The sequence below is a fragment of the Sinocyclocheilus anshuiensis genome, unplaced genomic scaffold (genome assembly GCF_001515605.1).
Source record: "Sinocyclocheilus anshuiensis isolate Anshui unplaced genomic scaffold, SAMN03320099.WGS_v1.1 scaffold762, whole genome shotgun sequence".
Classification (NCBI taxonomy): Eukaryota; Metazoa; Chordata; class Actinopteri; order Cypriniformes; family Cyprinidae; genus Sinocyclocheilus; species Sinocyclocheilus anshuiensis.
In genome coordinates this window covers 914287-933136 of record NW_015542390.1, presented here as the reverse complement: position 1 = coordinate 933136, position 18850 = coordinate 914287, and the positions used below count along the sequence as shown (strand labels likewise).

General features: G+C 36.3%; 1 protein-coding gene across 1 annotated transcript in view; it reads right to left on the bottom strand.

Moving 5' to 3' along the window:
• Positions 1–12564: 12564 nt before the first annotated feature.
• fars2 (phenylalanyl-tRNA synthetase 2, mitochondrial) overlaps positions 12565–18850 on the bottom strand; it is a 144101-nt gene continuing 137815 nt past the window's right edge. Inside the window, exon 7 of the mRNA XM_016491935.1 lies at positions 12565–12952. Coding sequence (XP_016347421.1) covers positions 12814–12952 — 139 coding nt within the window. The 3' untranslated portion in view covers positions 12565–12813. The remainder of the gene's footprint in view (positions 12953–18850) is intronic.

The window sequence follows — 18850 nt, the reverse complement described above, 5'->3', positions numbered from 1 at the left end:
AGACAGACAGATGTAAAGGGTGACCAATATCATTGATTTATTGAAGGAAAAAAAAAGACACCATCACCAAAAAAAGGGCACTTCGGAGTGTAAGGGCAAAAAGGGCATGTGCTCTGCACAGGTTGAGCTCTACCTGTGCACGTGCCTGTGTGTGTAGCATGTAATGTGGATTTACTACATGTGTCAATGTCATGTGACCTACCAGCGTCAGTTGTCGCTTCACTGCCATTTAAGGATCACTCAGTCGCTTTGTGTCAAACTCAAATGCAGTTACGGGGTTTTTGACCAGTGAATGTGGGCAAATGTGCATTTTGTCCGTCATTAAAACTGCGTAAACAAATCAATTTTGCTTGGTTAGAACAGCAGCTACGCTAATTACGTCTCTATTTGTGTCTCTGTTTCTGCTGGGATTGACATCCCGTGGTAACTAGGATTTACACAAGCTTCAGTCTGGATCCAGAACACCTGAGAAGAGATGATGCCAACCCCTCAGAGGACCTCAGATGATGCCAACCCTGAAACAACATACAGAACTACCACATTTTGCTATAAGTTTGATTGCATCATATAATAATTGCTGTTAATAGTGTTCATCGTCTGTTTGATTACGTCTTTAATTGATTTTCCGTACATTTCTGCCACATGTACATTAACTGACAGTCACCACTGATAAGCTACTGCTAAATATTGTAGCAACTTAATTTTCTGTAAAGTTGCTTTGCAACGATTTGTATCGTGAAAAGAGCTATACAAATAAACTTGAATTGAATTGAATTGGAATTTACAAATCCTCTCCCGTGGCCCCATAATAAAGGATCCATCAGATGCGCGCTTCAGAATCTTGCTGTAAATAGTAGGCCATTTGGGGACTTTTTCCTTCTTTATTATTTCGCTGTGAATTCAGACTTCATATACTGTTTCTTGCCTGCTATATAGTAGGGAACTGTGCGGTTTCAGATGCAACCACCGTAGTTGAGTTTCATTCCTGAATAAATCAGAGTCATTGAATGAATCGGTTGATAAATGATTCAATGACTCATCAAGATGGTCACTTGTCGCCACCTACTGGGTTAACGATGTAACATGCAGATTCCTCTAAAACCTTCTGCTGGCATGACTTTGGCTTTTATTATTGAATGTTAAAGGGGTCCTATTATGCTCTTTTACAAAGCTGAAATACGAAATGTGCTGTGATTGGTTAGCTGGGCCAGTTTGTGTTGTGATTGGCAGCACTCTGCGCCTGTTCGGGAAATGTCATGCCTCTTACTATAGCCACCTGCGAGCTTCAGTGTAAATATTGCGTCAAAATCAAATCAATTTGAGCGAGATTTAAACCGGGATGATTGTAACCACTCTAAGTTCATCTGCCTTGGGAAAGCTAGCATGTCTCCGACATAGTGATAACACTCGTTGCCTTCTCTAGTGCAGCTCAAACAGGTCTCGTCCCATTTGTCGATATTTGTGATATCACAAATCCCGGAAAATATGCGTTGTAGTCCAAACGAGTCGTTCATTGTAGTTTTTGAAAAGTGATTTCTGTTAAATAAAATATCTCCTTTTGAATTGGACTTTGAGCTTTGTAACTTTGCAGATCTTTTTTTATGCTCAAACAGCAACATTACAGACTAACTAAAGTTGAAAAAGTGAAAAAGCATAATAGGACCCCTTTAAACAACAACCAAAAATAATAGCTATTTTGGTATTTTCGCAAACCCCAATTCAATCTGGCTGCAGTTTTTGCAATTGTTCATTATTCAGTCAAATCCTGATGGATAAAATCAAGCCCCACATTACATTTTTTCCCTCATTGAATATCTTCACCTAGAAATAAGTCACATTTCTGGAAATGGAAGTAAAATGGATTGCAAATGGGTGTTCACATTGACTTTTTAGATATGGACAGCTTCTTAAACATCCTTTTCTAGAGCATAAAACCAATATTAAACCTACATCCAGCAGATAGCAAAGGCTGTAATAGTTCATTTAAAAACTAGGTCAACACTAGCTAAGCATAATGTATGTAATGTGATTTTGTTTTATTATTTATTAGGACTCCCAGGTTGGTTGAGGTCTTGGTCGGTGAGGGGGGAACAACGGTGAAATCATATTGATTTCGTCTGCATTTAGGTTAGAAGGTTGAGTTACTTTGTTCCATTTTAGAGGCATAGATTTGTGGAAAGCTGCTTTTGTGTATTAAATTAAATATTGGAATAAAGTTTGAAAGCTGATCTCCATCTATGTAATTCAGGGCAGCGCTTGACCGTCTATCCAGTGAACACTGCACATTTCTCTCCTCTCTTTCCCCTCAGGCCATTGAGGGTGAGAGTGCATCCTGGGAGTTTTCCAGGAGGGGCGGCGGCAGCACGGTGTGATTAATACGGGTGTCACCTGGCAGCTCCATCGTACCTCATAACAGCATCCGATCTGAATAACCTCTCGGCTTAATGCCCCCTCCCCACCGCCTGCGGCTGGTACTTTAATGCCATTATTAACACTTTCCCACCTGCATCAGACATTGTGACTTACTCCCGGAGACACAAGCTTGATATATGACACAATATGGCTCTGATAGAAACTCTTATATCACAATAGGAGAGCATGGAGAAGGCAATGCCTCGCAGTTGGAGAGATGCAGAAAATGGAAATGCAAAAACTTGATAAAAAGAAACAATTCTAAATGCAACTAAAAAATGTACAACGTTGGGATAGCAATATAATCTGGCAAATCAGCTTGATCAGATCTTGTTGATGTGAAAGACTGTCAGAATAATATTAACCCTCTAGTGCTGTCCGCATGGTGGTAAAATTTGTATTTTTCAAATGAAATTAACAATATATTTTACTTCTAAAATGTTTTTTTTATATATTTTCCATTTTTAGGGGATTTGATGGTACTAAATTATATTTATGGAATAGTTATGATCCAAGTATTACCTGTTAACCACTTTTTTGAGCATAGACCTGAAAATTTAATTTCCAACTTAAACTGTTGTAAATTTTGAATACTTTGGTGCACACTTACGTTTGGTCTCTTTTTAAAGAAGACATGTGGCAGATTATTGCTGAAGTGAAAAAAGTGAAACTGAAAAAAAAAAAAGTTGTGTTCCAAATTTGAGGTTGATATCTCAAAAAATGTAGCTTTCAGTAAGATTTTGTTTGGGCGCAGTACCAAACGTTTCCACTAGACGAAATTTACTTCCCATTCATCTCCAATGCGTTTTGACCGTCAATATCACAAGTGTGACTATTTCTTCAGGACCATTTAACCTTGTCAACTCATGTCTAATTTTTTTTTGTGTGTGTGTGTGTGTGTTCACATAGAAAGTGCCAAAACCTTTACCAAGTTTTGTACCAATCCGATGAGGTAAAAAAAAATCTAACAAAGCAAAACATAAAATGTTTCGATCAAAAATGACTGAACAGCACCAGAAGGTTAAGGGTGAATTCAGGATAATATACAATATATAATATAATAATATAATTCAGGATTATAGACAAATGGTAAAAACTGTCCCAATCTTAGGCCACCATATTAAGTGATCCGTCTACACACTTTATACTGTCTCTGAAATGACAGACACATAAATATTAAGGTTGCAAGGTTTTATATTAACACATGTCCATAGAGATCTTGTAAAAATATAGGGAGTAGATATATTGCTTGTATAGGTCACACTCATAAACTCATGACAGATGCAAGTCTATGTGGATGAAATCTGCTCTGCTCTATGATGCAGTTCTGGATCTGGTTTCAAACATTTACTGGCCAGACCAATGGAATTGTGACTTTATCATCAGTAATCCAACATAAAATCACAGATGTCAAAAGGCAAGTACCAGAATCAAACCAAGTGAGTTAGTACATAACATCTTTGACTATCCAAAATGCATTTTTCCTTGTTTGACCGCTTAATGGCTCCAGAGCTCATTTGATTATTTTTACGACGAGACTCTTAAGAAGACTGTGTGATCCTGAGGAAGAGAAAATTGCATTTCCTTTGCAAGAAAATTGGCTGTAAAGACCTCCAACATGAATTCCCAGCTGAGCTGTTGCACTTTGCCTGAGAGGAAACAATAAAAAGGGATTTAAAATTTATCATATCAGATTTTATGTATTTGTGCCCGTCTTTGAGTTTCAATAAATGGTAATAAATAAGCACCTGCACTTTAGCCCTACACTTTTTCTTGGTTCCATGACGCTTCAGTGATGAATAGAAACAGACAGATGTGAAAAATGAGCATCTCACGAACCAAACAAGACGAGCATAGACAATAAAAATTACTTGATTTGAAATGGAAAAAGTTTTTGGTAAAACCAATGGTAAATTTCTTATGCTAATAACTTTGAACTCTGGATCTCTGAGTTTCTCAGAAGTGAGGTCTTGTGTCGGTTTGAGCACAAGTCAAGGGCCGAATCAAATTTTGATCTATTTTTATAAATGCATTGATCTTTCATACAGAATCTGATCCAAGTATTGAGCCCAGCCCTGAAACTCCTACATAAAATGTCAAAAAAACCTCTCCAAAAGCTCAATGGAAGTGGTGTTCTGGCCATATTCTTATTCCTAACAAAGAGGGTGACAGATTGCCTTTTTCTTTTTCCTTCTTCTAATTCCCCTTGATTGATCTGGTCCATTTCTATTGTGTTTGCCAGCCTCTGACATTATTGATCCATCTGGAACATCCTAGAAAATCAGGGATTTCTCAAATCAAGTTGTTCATTTTCAACTCAGAGAAACAGGAATGTCAGATTGAATTTCTCCAAATTGGTAAAAGGCCAAGAAGAGGTGAACTTCAAATTAACTTCAACATTTACATCACATTGCTGGAAGGATAATTACTTTATGTTGCAGGAATGAAACAAAAAGAGTTTTCACAGATCTACTGGGATTTCTATAGGGACCACAACATACTACGACCATTTTCAGTTTCATTTGTACAAATTTCATCAATATTTCTGTAAATATATCATACAATTTATAAATGCACACAACCGTGTACATGGGGTGTATATATACTATTCATATAAACTGTTTTCAACATTGATAATACTCAGAAATGTTTCTTGAGCAGCAAATAAGCCTATTAGAATGATTTCTGAAGATCATGTGACACTGAAGACTGGAGTAATGATGCTGAAAATTCAGCTTTGATCACTAGAATAAATTACATTTTAAAATATATTCAAATAGAACACATTTATTTTAAATTGTAATAATATTTCATAATATTACTGATTTCACTGTATTTTTCCTTGCTTTCTTGAGCTTCCGGCAAGATGGCGCCTGTGTTTGGCCATGCTGCTGCCACTGTCCGTCTACCGTGTTACATCCTACCTGTCCTGTGTGTCGTTCTGTTTTTTTCTCCTTCTAAATGATGGACTTGCTGCTCAGGTGTATGATCGCCAAACTCTTTTATACATAAGATCATCAGTGGTAGATCATAATGTTCCACCGCCTTGGGCTGATATTCCACAGTCATTATTGTCCGCATCAGTTCACTCAGCTGGTGATTCTGGCGGTGGTTTTCTGGGTGTCCTGGAAGTGAGGAGTCATCAGGAAATGGCATCGATCACTTCAGAGGAGTCTAGCCCCTGTGTTTTCAGCCTGTTTATGGAATGATTTCCCCTTGTCTACAGCTGGTAATGTCAGATTCTCCTGTCTCCATCTCGTTTTCCCAAATACTTTTGTGGAGACTGTTTATCCGCCCGTGAGTGGAGTGGAGTTGGAGTGGCGGATTGAGTCTCCATCAACTCCGTACGCTTCCTCGCAAAATCCCCAAAAAATAAAAGTTCCAAAAAGACGTTTCTCTTCCCCTCAGGATGACAATGGTAAATGCTTGTTCAATAGCTAATAAAACTTTTGTGTTGAACGATATTGTTGAAACCAATGAGCTGGAATTTTTGTTTTTGACTGAAACCATGGCAAAGAAATATGGAAAATGCTCCTCTCAAGGAAATTCGCCCTAAGGATTATACCGTTATTAGCCTGCCAAGAATCTCAGGCCATGGTGGAGGACTCGCTGTGGTGTTTAGAAATTGTTTTTTTTCTGCCAGATGGTTAATACTGGGTCTTTCTATTTCTTTGAATTGCAAATGATTGGTCATACAGATCCCTTTTATTGTATTTTAATTTATCGTCCACCTGGTCCTAATAGTTCCTTCTTAGATAATTTTATTGATTTCTTATTATCACCTATTCTTAAGCTCTCTAGAATTCTGATTGTTGGTGATTTCAAAATTCATATTGATGATGTTTTTGATAAATTTGCAACTGACTTTATGAATATCAAATAGTCATTTAATCTTACTCAACATGTTACTGGTCTCACTCATATAAAAGGGCATAATTTAGATCTTGTTTTTAGTTTTGGTTTAAATATTGGTTCTGTTCTGTCTGAGGATCTTTTTATTTCAGATCATAATTGTATTTTATTTGACTTATTTTTCAATTTAGATTCATCACCATGTAGTTGGGTAATTAATTATCGCGTCTTAAATAACCTTTCTGAAGAAAAATGTTGTGCTGCTTTTGAAAATTCCTCTATAATTATGTCAAACAGTAGTGTTGATGTTCAAGTACAACTTTCTAATGAGTACTGCCTTCCGATCTTGGATGAAGTTGCTCAAATTAAATCCAGAGCAGCCCCTCTGTTTAACTCCACCCCTTGGATGAATGAATCCTTTAAATGCATCTGTCGTAAAACTGAGCGTTTTTGGAAATCTACACGATTACTAGTTCACTATCAGCATTTAAAAGAATTTCTAATGGAGTTTAATAATATGGTTAAAGATGCCAGAATGTCTCTAGTAGCAGACATAATCCCAACATTTAGTTTGACACCATACATAACATTGTCTCTCCTCCATCACCTGCGGTCCAAATCTCTTCAGTTGATGAGTGCAACAGTTTACTCTCCTTTTTTTGTGGACAAGATAAACAATATACCAGATCATATTATTTCTTCTCCTTCTCTTCAGAGATCTTGTACTTCCAGTTTAGTAACTTTGGAGAAATTTTCTCCGATAACACTAGAAGATCTCACTAAACTAGTTAGCTCTATGAAAATCTCTACTAGTCCCCTGGATGTCGTACATACTACTTTGTTTAAAAAGGTTATTGACACCATTGGTCCCTGTGTGCTTGCCATAATTAATAATTCATTAACATCTGGTCATGTTCCAATTTATTTTAAACAAGCTGTTGTTCAACCTATTCTCAAGAAAACAAATCTTGATCCGTCCTTGTCCCAAAATTATAGACCTATTTCTAAGCTATACCTTTTATGGCTAAGGTCCTGGGAAAAGTAGTTGTTAATCAATGTACAGCTGTTTTAGATGGGTATAATGTGTCTGATAAATTCCAGTCTGGCTTTCGGCGTTTACACTCTACTGAAACTGCTCTTAGAGTTTTTAATGATTTATTATAGCAAGGTGATGCAGAGGAATGCTCTGTTCTGGTTCTATTAGATCTTACTGCTGCTTTTGATACCGTTGATCACTGTATATTAGTTGACAGGCTCAGACAGTATGTTGGTATCTCTGGAACAGCCTTGAAACTTGTCAGATAGATCTTTTTCAGTTAGAGTTCACAATTATGCCTCATCAACAGCATCTCTCTCCTGTGGTGTTCCCCAGGGTTCTGTTTTGGCCCCATTGCTTTTTGCTTTGTATTTGTTGCTTCTGGGGCAATTGATAAGTACTTTTCAAGGTATATGCTATAATTTCTAAGCAGATGATATTCAACTTTATTTTTCTTTTAAGCCCCATGAAACTACGAAATTCTCTGTTCTTTTAAATTGTATAAACTCTGTAAAAGTCTGGATGGAAAACAATTACCTGCAGTTAAATTCTGAAAAAAATTACTTATCTTGGCTCCTGCTGGTGTTCTCCCAAGGCGATGGAATGTCTTGGCCCCTTATCGCATTCTGTTAAACCTTCCCTTCATAATTTAGACCTTCATATGGGACAATAAACACGTTAAATGTCTAGTTCAAATTGTTTTTATCAGTTGAGAAACATTACAAAATTGAGGCCTTTTGTGTCAATAGTGGAGATGGAGATGATTATACATGCTTTTATTTCCTCCCGCCTTGATTATTGTAATTCTATTTTTACGTGTCTTAGCACTTCATCCCTGAAACGATTACAAGTGGTCCAAAATGCTGCTGCTAAGCTTTTAACCAAGTCATCAAAGAGATCTCATGTAACACCAATTTTAATCACTTTACATTGACTCCCAGTCAAATTTAGAATTCAATTTAAAATTCTTGTCTTGGTGTTGAGCACTGCATGGTCAAGCTCCTGTTTATATAAACGAGTTATTGCAACCTTATAATTCCAGCAGGAAATTGAGACCCTCCAAACAGATCTTGCTAGTTGTTCCTTGCTCCAGATTAAAGACAAATGGTGACTGTGCCTTTGAGGTAGTAGCTTCCAAGTTGTGGAACGCTCTTCCCCTGAATCTCAGATCTGTGGACTCTGTGGACACTTTTAAAAAGCTGTTAAAAACGTACACGTTTAAACTTGTCCGCCATGTTCAAAAACGTTAAAAACCAAACCCAAATATTCAAATGGTGGTGTATTTGTATGAAGTAAATGATTTTATTTTGCACACAGGATTTAAACATCCTGAGCATTTTGTTCTCTAAAACTGGCATTTAAATGAGTGATCAAATCCTATCTTGCATAAATCAGCAGAAATGCATTAACACATGAGAAGTAGCCCCGCCGGACTGGCTCATGCTCTGCAAAGAGTGTCCCATTCATTCAGTATCTGATTGCAGCACATCAAAAATTCATTACTGGGATTCTAATTGAGCTTGTTCCCCAAAGGAAGATTCCTGTATTCTTTAGCCACTCCTGAGAAACAAGAGCGCGACACATGGATCACACCATAAGGGCTCATTAAGATGCAGAGGAGTCTCTGGTCTGCTCCAACAAATGCCATCCTGGTTGGGGTCAGTTTTTCCAATCTGTCTCTGCATACATATGAAGTAGGGCCGGGATAATGGGGATGTATTGTTCATGTTGGATCCAAAAGGGTGATCTGGAGATGAATAATATGTCATGATCTAAAAACAAACATGACATATAACAAACAAAAGGATGGACAGGCAATAAAAGTAAAAGATTGTTTGATAAGCAAATGATGGGTTCATTTTTCCACCCTTGCTTATTTTATAAAAAGGACTTACTAAAATTTAGTATAAAACTAAATCGCTGGGTTAGGGTTAGGTTAGAAAAGTGTCTCTTACGATCACAACAAACAGTAATACTGTAAAATATTATTGCAATTTATAATAACGGTCTTCTGTGTGAATATCTTGTGAAATGTAATTTATTTCTGTGATGCGCAGCTGAATTTTCAGCATCATTACTCCAGCCTTCAGTGTCACATGATCCTTCAGAAATCATTCTAATATGCTGATTTGCTGCTCAGGAAACATTTCTGATTATCATTAATGATGAAATGTGAAATTTTATCATTATTGTGCTGCTTAATATTTTCTGGAAACTGATACTTTTTTCAGGATTATTTGATGAATAGAAATGTCAAAAGAACAGCATTTATTAGAAAGAGTTTATAAAGATCTTTACTGTCACTTTTGATAAATTTAACGTGTCCTTTCTGAATAAATGTATTAATTTCTTAAAAAAACAAAACAAAAAAAAACATACTGACCCCAAACTTTTTCAAGCGCAAATAAATTCAGTTACTCCCAAAAATCTGCAGCGTGTATATGGCTTTAAGTATTGGAGTACTACCCAGTCTGTATATACACATACACACATATATATATATATATATATATATATAAGACACAGCGACACAATTAAACCTCAACATACTTCTATTTTCTACCACAAACGATGACCTGTTAACCTCCTGTTTGCCATTTTACTGTGGAGTGACTTTGAGGATGCGTTTCATTATCTTGGTAATTTCTGGGCAGCAGCTCATTACATATCTTCCTTAAGAAAACAGAAATGTAGAAATGAGAGCTCGTTTCCTTCTTATCACCATGCTGGCATGGATCCAGATACTTAGAAGGCCTGTTTGATATTTGTGTTTAATTCGGCGGTTTGTATCATGATAAAGCTAGTGCCAGCCTGGGAAGTGGGACGAATCAATCAGGCCTAAAGAGGTTATTATGACCAAAAGGTCATTTCAAGGTCAAATCTTGCAAATGTTTAAGGCATGATTTTCCCTAAATTGCAATTCTGTCATTATTCACTCACTCCTACTTCAAACTGTATAATGTTTTATTGCAGTCACAGTTTATAGTGACAATTTTTGTCAAGATCCAAAAACATACCATAAAATATCTGTAACAGCATCAAAGCTATAGTTATGTTGAGCTCAAATATTGAGTTTTAAAGAGATGGTTTGCCAAAAAATGAAAATTCTCTCATTATTTAAACCATTATGGAACACAATGGAAGGCAATAGTCAATGCAATGGAAATCAATGGTCACCAAAATCATTTGGTTACCAACGCTCTTCAAAAAATATCTTCTTGTATGTTCTGCAGATTAAACAGTCAATACAGGTTTGAAATGACAAATGATGACAGTAATGATGACAGATGAGTAAATGAGTAAATGATGACAGAATTTTCTTTCTTGGCTGAACTATCCCTTTTATGATGTTGTTACTTGGAAAAAAACTACATACAGATTCTTCAAAATTCTCCTTATAGATTTAGACAGACATGATGGTGAGTAAATAATGACATTATTTTCGTGTTTGGGTGAAGTGTTTCTTTAAGAAACTACAGGATTCTCCAAAAAGTGCAGTTGTTGCTGAGAGTTTCCACATTTTATTTACCACCACAGAGACATTTGACTACATCTGTGAATCTCATCGCGGGAGGTGGAAGATTGTCATGATGGTTAAAGAGAGAGAGCTCAGTATCTTCCCTGCACTCCGAGCTCTTTTGCGGCTGCCTGCTCAATGGCTCTGTGGATGATACACACTTCTTCCTGCGTCAGGGTCCTATCCATGTGACGGTACTCGACGCGGTAACAGTGGCTCACTCTCTTCATCCTAGGAGAGTATGAAAAGAGAAAAAGATTATTTGACAACAGTTCTATTGAAAACTAATTTGATCACCAAAAAGTTCCTTAAATGTAGCCGCTATATTCAATTCAATTATTCAATTATATACAATTTATTGAAAAAAAAAAAAGATTTGACTCAAATCAACAATAGCTTTCAATTATTTTGGCTCTCGAGTTCAACTCGCTGGCTCATTATTCTGGTCACAGCAATTATGGAGTTAATTGCTCACAGGAGGGGGAAATTATCAATAATAATAATAATAATAACATAATTTCTATCTGTTTTTCATGTAAGTTGTAACCCAGGCTCATTAGAAAAATGTGCCTGTGGTGACATTTGTGCAAAATTATGTTACATTGCTTCTTGCACATTTCGTGGCATTTTCAAAGTGAAATGTCCAGTGAGTGGCACTAAAAGCACGTTCAGTTTTATTTATTTATTTTTATCAGATGAACATGAATCTGGCAACATTTTATTACACTGGATGGTGTATGTATCTCGGCAATTTGGAAATTATTACTGACCCCAAACTTTTTCAAGCGCAAATAAATTCAGTTACTCCCAAAAATCTGCAGCGTGTATATGGCTTTAAGTATTGGAGTACTACCCAGTCTGTATATACACATACACACATATATATATATATATATATATATATAAGACACAGCGACACAATTAAACCTCAACATACTTCTATTTTCTACCACAAACGATGACCTGTTAACCTCCTGTTTGCCATTTTACTGTGGAGTGACTTTGAGGATGCGTTTCATTATCTTGGTAATTTCTGGGCAGCAGCTCATTACATATCTTCCTTAAGAAAACAGAAATGTAGAAATGAGAGCTCGTTTCCTTCTTATCACCATGCTGGCATGGATCCAGATACTTAGAAGGCCTGTTTGATATTTGTGTTTAATTCGGCGGTTTGTATCATGATAAAGCTAGTGCCAGCCTGGGAAGTGGGACGAATCAATCAGGCCTAAAGAGGTTATTATGACCAAAAGGTCATTTCAAGGTCAAATCTTGCAAATGTTTAAGGCATGATTTTCCCTAAATTGCAATTCTGTCATTATTCACTCACTCCTACTTCAAACTGTATAATGTTTTATTGCAGTCACAGTTTATAGTGACAATTTTTGTCAAGATCCAAAAACATACCATAAAATATCTGTAACAGCATCAAAGCTATAGTTATGTTGAGCTCAAATATTGAGTTTTAAAGAGATGGTTTGCCAAAAAATGAAAATTCTCTCATTATTTAAACCATTATGGAACACAATGGAAGGCAATAGTCAATGCAATGGAAATCAATGGTCACCAAAATCATTTGGTTACCAACGCTCTTCAAAAAATATCTTCTTGTATGTTCTGCAGATTAAACAGTCAATACAGGTTTGTAATGACAAATGATGACAGTAATGATGACAGATGAGTAAATGAGTAAATGATGACAGAATTTTCTTTCTTGGCTGAACTATCCCTTTTATGATGCTGTTACTTGGAAAAAAACTACATACAGATTCTTCAAAATTCTCCTTATAGATTTAGACAGACATGATGGTGAGTAAATAATGACATTATTTTCGTGTTTGGGTGAAGTGTTTCTTTAAGAAACTACAGGATTCTCCAAAAAGTGCAGTTGTTGCTGAGAGTTTCCACATTTTATTTACCACCACAGAGACATTTGACTACATCTGTGAATCTCATCGCGGGAGGTGGAAGATTGTCATGATGGTTAAAGAGAGAGAGCTCAGTATCTTCCCTGCACTCCGAGCTCTTTTGCGGCTGCCTGCTCAATGGCTCTGTGGATGATACACACTTCTTCCTGCGTCAGGGTCCTATCCATGTGACGGTACTCGACGCGGTAACAGTGGCTCACTCTCTTCATCCTAGGAGAGTATGAAAAGAGAAAAAGATTATTTGACAACAGTTCTATTGAAAACGAATTTGATCACCAAAAAGTTCCTTAAATGTAGCCGCTATATTCAATTCAATTATTCAATTATATACAATTTATTGAAAAAAAAAAAAGATTTGACTCAAATCAACAATAGCTTTCAATTATTTTGGCTCTCGAGTTCAACTCGCTGGCTCATTATTCTGGTCACAGCAATTATGGAGTTAATTGCTCACAGGAGGGGGAAATTATCAATAATAATAATAATAATAACATAATTTCTATCTGTTTTTCATGTAAGTTGTAACCCAGGCTCATTAGAAAAATGTGCCTGTGGTGACATTTGTGCAAAATTATGTTACATTGCTTCTTGCACATTTCGTGGCATTTTCAAAGTGAAATGTCCAGTGAGTGGCGCTAAAAGCACGTTCAGTTTTATTTATTTATTTTTATCAGATGAACATGAATCTGGCAACATTTTATTACACTGGATAGTGTATGTATCTCGGCAATTTGGAAATTAAATGTCTGGTGAGTGGAGCTAAAGGGTTAATGCTCTATCACGTTTGAAAATAACGCACCAGCTACACTAAATGTAACCGACGGTGTTAGCGAACGCAAACGTGAGATAAAAACACATTTGCTGAAGCAAGCATGCCATTTTAGCTTGCTTTTACAAGTCGTTGAACTCTTTTATTGTGAGTCATGTCTCACTGAACTCGTACCCGAGCGCTTCACATCGTAAGCTGTACTGGGTGCGCTACAGAGCAAGTTTACAATATCAGAAAAGCCGTAGATATGGAGCTGGTTAAGTGATGCAAACATCAAAATGTATTAGTTTGCAAATCAGGCACTATGGTAAAAGTTTTTGAGGTCATAACATAGTATTGTGCAAGGAACCATGTGAAAATAAGTCTTTATTAACCGATAATCTGTCCCTGGAATCATAATTTGTGTGAAAAGGAATACACGTTTTTGTTGTTTGACTGCCTCTAGTGCACATTTCAGCTGGAAACTGCAGTAAATTGCAGGTAGAGGCATGTTTTTCCAATGAGCCTATGTTTGTAAACTGTCTCCTTTTAGATTACTTTTATGGTGTTTTTTTGTCATTTTTGGAGATTAACAGCTGCCGTTGGATGGAAAAGTGCTGTGTGAAGATTCTTCAGAATATCTTCTTCTGCATTCCACAGAAGAAAGAAAGTCATAAAGGTTTGGAACGACTTGATGGTGAGTAAATGATGGCAAAATTTAGATTTTTGGCTGAACTGTGCCATTAATGTTAGTTTAGTTGTTGCAGTGCAGATATTTCTGCACAAATAAGTTATACAACAGTGTATGTAAGGTCAAGCTAATACACAGATCAAACTCGTTCAGGGAGCTGCCAGTCAACAAACGCTCTCGTTCGCTCACACACATGCAGTGTGCCTCGTCTCAGGGGAGAAGCTGGATTAACAAAGAAACTGAAGTTTTCACTTACACAGTGCTCTCCAGGGAGAAGACCAAAGTCAAGCATGATTCTCTCTTTATTGTGCATGCTGTATGTAAGCAAGACTGCAGAAGACTGAAGAAAAAAGCCAAGGGTTTGGACTCTCTACAGAGCAATGAAGTGAAACAAAATGGCTGACAGGCAACTTACTGCAGTAAAGCAGCTGCTGGGATTCCAGCGCAGACCAATGAGGAGTTGTGAGGCTACATCGGATTCACTTTAACGATATTGGATTTGCAGTCAGCAGGCCCGGTAAGGTCAAGCTAATACACAGATCAAACTCGTTCAGGGAGCTGCCAGTCAACAAACGCTCTCGTTCGCTCACACACATGCAGTGTGCCTCGTCTCAGGGGAGAAGCTGGATTAACAAAGAAACTGAAGTTTTCACTTACACAGTGCTCTCCAGGGAGAAGACCAAAGTCAAGCATGATTCTCTCTTTATTGTGCATGCTGTATGTAAGCAAGACTGCAGAAGACTGAAGAAAAAAGCCAAGGGTTTGGACTCTCTACAGAGCAATGAAGTGAAACAAAATGGCTGACAGGCAACTTACTGCAGTAAAGCAGCTGCTGGGATTCCAGCGCAGACCAATGAGGAGTTGTGAGGCTACATCGGATTCACTTTAACGATATTGGATTTGCAGTCAGCAGACCCGGTGCCCACTGGGATATAAACTGACATAATAATGCATCAGAGAAGCACCCTAAAGAGCTCTAAAATGCTTAGCGTTTTCAACTGAACTAAGAGCTCTGGCTAGTATTTATTTATTGTTGCTATCCTACACTTCCTACAGTCAGAATTCTCACGATTCGAGATTGACAGGATGGTGGAAATCAAACAAATGCTCAGCATATATTTTACACTGTCTATGCATATGCGATCATCTGCCATTAATACTTTAAATCACACAGAAACATGAGCTCATTAGTAGCTGTTATTCGTTCTGAAGTTATATATACACGTTTGCATTGACTCTAAACTGTACATTATTAATGTATCCACCTTATTTTGAGATGTTTGATTTATTAGGCGTTATCGGTAAAAAACTAGAAGAAGAATAAAATGCAGTAAACGATAAAACTGATAATAAATTACAGTAATATGATAACAAATACCAATTTGCAATATAAAGCAAATGGCCACACTGCTCTTTCGTTACAAATATGGTGGACTGGCAGCATCTAAAACGTCAGCATTTTATGTAGGAATAACTTTAAAGACGTCCAAATCCTCTCAGGTTCGTCAAATATTGAATTCAAGGAAATAACAAATTGATTTTATTGTATCTAAATCAATGAGATTAATTAAAAATGCTCAATGTCATATTTATTTAATGCATTTACCTAATGTGAAATTATAACAGTCGAATTTCTGTGTGATTTCTGGTGCTGCAATCAACTCGTTTTGAAGGAATGCATCACTTTACTCAAGCTTAAACTTTAAAGTGTTAAAATTAATAAAAAATCATCAATTTAATCACTGCTTAATCATTTAATTAGTAAAATATATATGCAAATAATTGCATAATAGTATATTATAACAAATTATTTTCACTGTACTTTACACCTGTTTTTTATTATTTATTTATTTATTTTAAATATACTGTTGAGAAGTGTTTTAGTAGTGATTTAGTAGGGATGAAGTTCAGAAATATCTACATAACAGTAAAATATACAAATATATACACTACCGTTTAAACGTTTGGGATCTGTAAGATTTGTTAGGCTGCATTTAGTTCATCAAAAATGCAATAAAAACAAATATTATGAAATATTATGAACAATGTTAAAAACGGTTTTGTATTTGAATAGATTTTCAAATTTTTAATAAATAAAAAAAAAATGTATTCCTGTAATCAAAGCTGAATTTTCAGCATTATTACTCCAGTCTTGAATGATTGTTCAGAAATCATTCTAATATGCTGATTTGCTGCTCAAGACACATTTCTGATTACTAACAATGTTTATGTAAATGTAAATGTCTTTACTGTTACTTGCTGCTATAAAAATCTTAACCTCTTTCAATCAAATCTTACTGACCACAAAAGAGCTTGTAACACTCCAAAGAGAAAGGAAAAATTGAAATCGCATCATATGACCCCTTTAAAACAAATTCTAAAATTAAAAGCTAATTCAAAATATCAAAAATACTGTAAATATATCACGATTAATCATTTGAGAATTTTCAGCATTATTACTCCAGTCTTGAATGATTGTTCAGAAATCATTCTAATATGCTGATTTGCTGCTCAAGACACATTTCTGATTACTAACAATGTTTATGTAAATGTAAATGTCTTTACTGTTACTTGCTGCTATAAAAATCTTAACCTCTTTCAATCAAATCTTACTGACCACAACATTTTTAACAGATGTGTATTAATGCATATGAAAAGACTTTTACATTTGTGAGCCTGTGCATACATACATACTTGTACAAAATAGATGCTGTCAATATGTCCATACTGCATATGAAAATGTAAAATTAAAAGCCATTTTCAAAATGTTAATAAATACTATAATAGTTATAAATATTGTATAGCCCATTATAACATTTTTAGCAAAATCCAAGTGCCAACTTGATTTACGCAGCAGCTGTTTAGTTTAAAGGACTGCATTGGAGGACAGCAAAACAAGCATTTAGTTAACCCTTCACTTAAAACCTGTTATTGAGATACAGCTTTTGTGACAACTAGCCCTGATATAGGTTTAATGAGTATTTATCTGGCACGAAAACAGAACTAAACTAAATACAACTACAACTAGAAAACACCCTCATTCGAACAAAATATTTCACTACGAAAGAAGATGAAAATGCAGTGCAAGGACTTCTGCTTGGGGACTCCAATGAATGGAGTCGTTTTTTTTAACAATTTCATTTGCATGAACCATCCGAATGACACAATTATATAAAACGAATCATCCGTCTCAATGTTTCATACGAGAGAGAGGGGAGATTTTAGGAGAATTTCGTTATATTCTCTGAGCTAAAGCTGCAGGCGCAATGCAATCCGATGTGTCAGAATGTGTCACGCTGCGTGGCTACTTGTCGGAAAATGTGGGCTGTTACTGGATGAGCTACATTATTATGAAAACTGAAGTTAGTAGCCTTGCTATTTTTAGCTAGTTACAGCGAAGGACATGACAATGTGTAGCAGGCAAAGTTAACAAGACCCAAAAGGGAGGCAACCATGTTGAACATTTCACCATCACATCACAAAACTACAACCTTTTTCATGATTTTCAAATTCAAAACTATAAAAAAAAGTGACGTGACATGTGGCCAAGTAAGGTGACCCATACTCGGAATTAGTGCTCTAATCTTAACCTCTTTCAATCAAATCTTACTGACCACAACATTTTTAACAGATGTGTATTAATGCATATGAAAAGACTTTTACATTTGTGAGCCTGTGCATACATACATACTTGTACAAAATAGATGCTGTCAATATGTCCATACTGCATGTTTCATTATATATCCAAACGTACAAAATGTAAAAAAAAAAAAGGTGTGGTATTCACTAAAGTGCCTTTCACACACATCTAGAAAAGCTTTTGCATGTCATCGCAATTTTCTGTTTCTATAGGAATAAACACGTATCTTTATCTTCAAACACTTCTCTATATAAAAAGTAAAAGGTTAAAGTGTAAATGCTGTGGCGCATCCAGCATCTCAATATCAATACAGTCTCTCTCAATAAAACAGCCTCCTCACAGTGAAGAAGCTAAAAATAACCAGCAGATGAGTGTGATCCCTGGGGAAGCTCATCTGTGACTGATTGACACATAAAGAATGATCATACCTGCTGCTGTGTGAGGAGAGATAATTCATCAAACCACAGTTAGTGTGAACAAAGACAACTAAAGGGAAAGCAATTAAAGTAAACCCCAGACCAAATGAAAAAACATAAATAGACAGCTGTAAAAAGAAAGACTAAATGGCTAAGAATAAATCTGTGAAACGTGACGGCTTTCTACCCACACATGCTGTGGAAAGGGTTTCTGCAAACTTGTGGAGCGGTCGTCTGGTGCGCACACACCGTCTAGCAGCCAGAGATCAACTGCGAGAGCTGCACAAATGCAGAGCCTGACGATTTTAGGCCATCGCAGGCTGCCACTGGGACATGTACGTATTCACGCATCCCAAACAGCCAAAGCAGATAATTGGATAAAGTGATTTGGTAACACTTTATTTTAAGGTGTCCTTGTTACACGTTACATGTAATTAATATTATAATAACAATTAATTTTGCATAATTACATGCAAGTAACCCTAACCCTATAGTAAGTACATGTACACTCTAAAAAATGCTGGGTTAAAAAGGGACAAACCCAGCTATTGGGTTGTTTTGACCCAGCGGTTGGGTTGTTTTGACCCAGCGGTTGGGTTGTTTTGACCCAGCG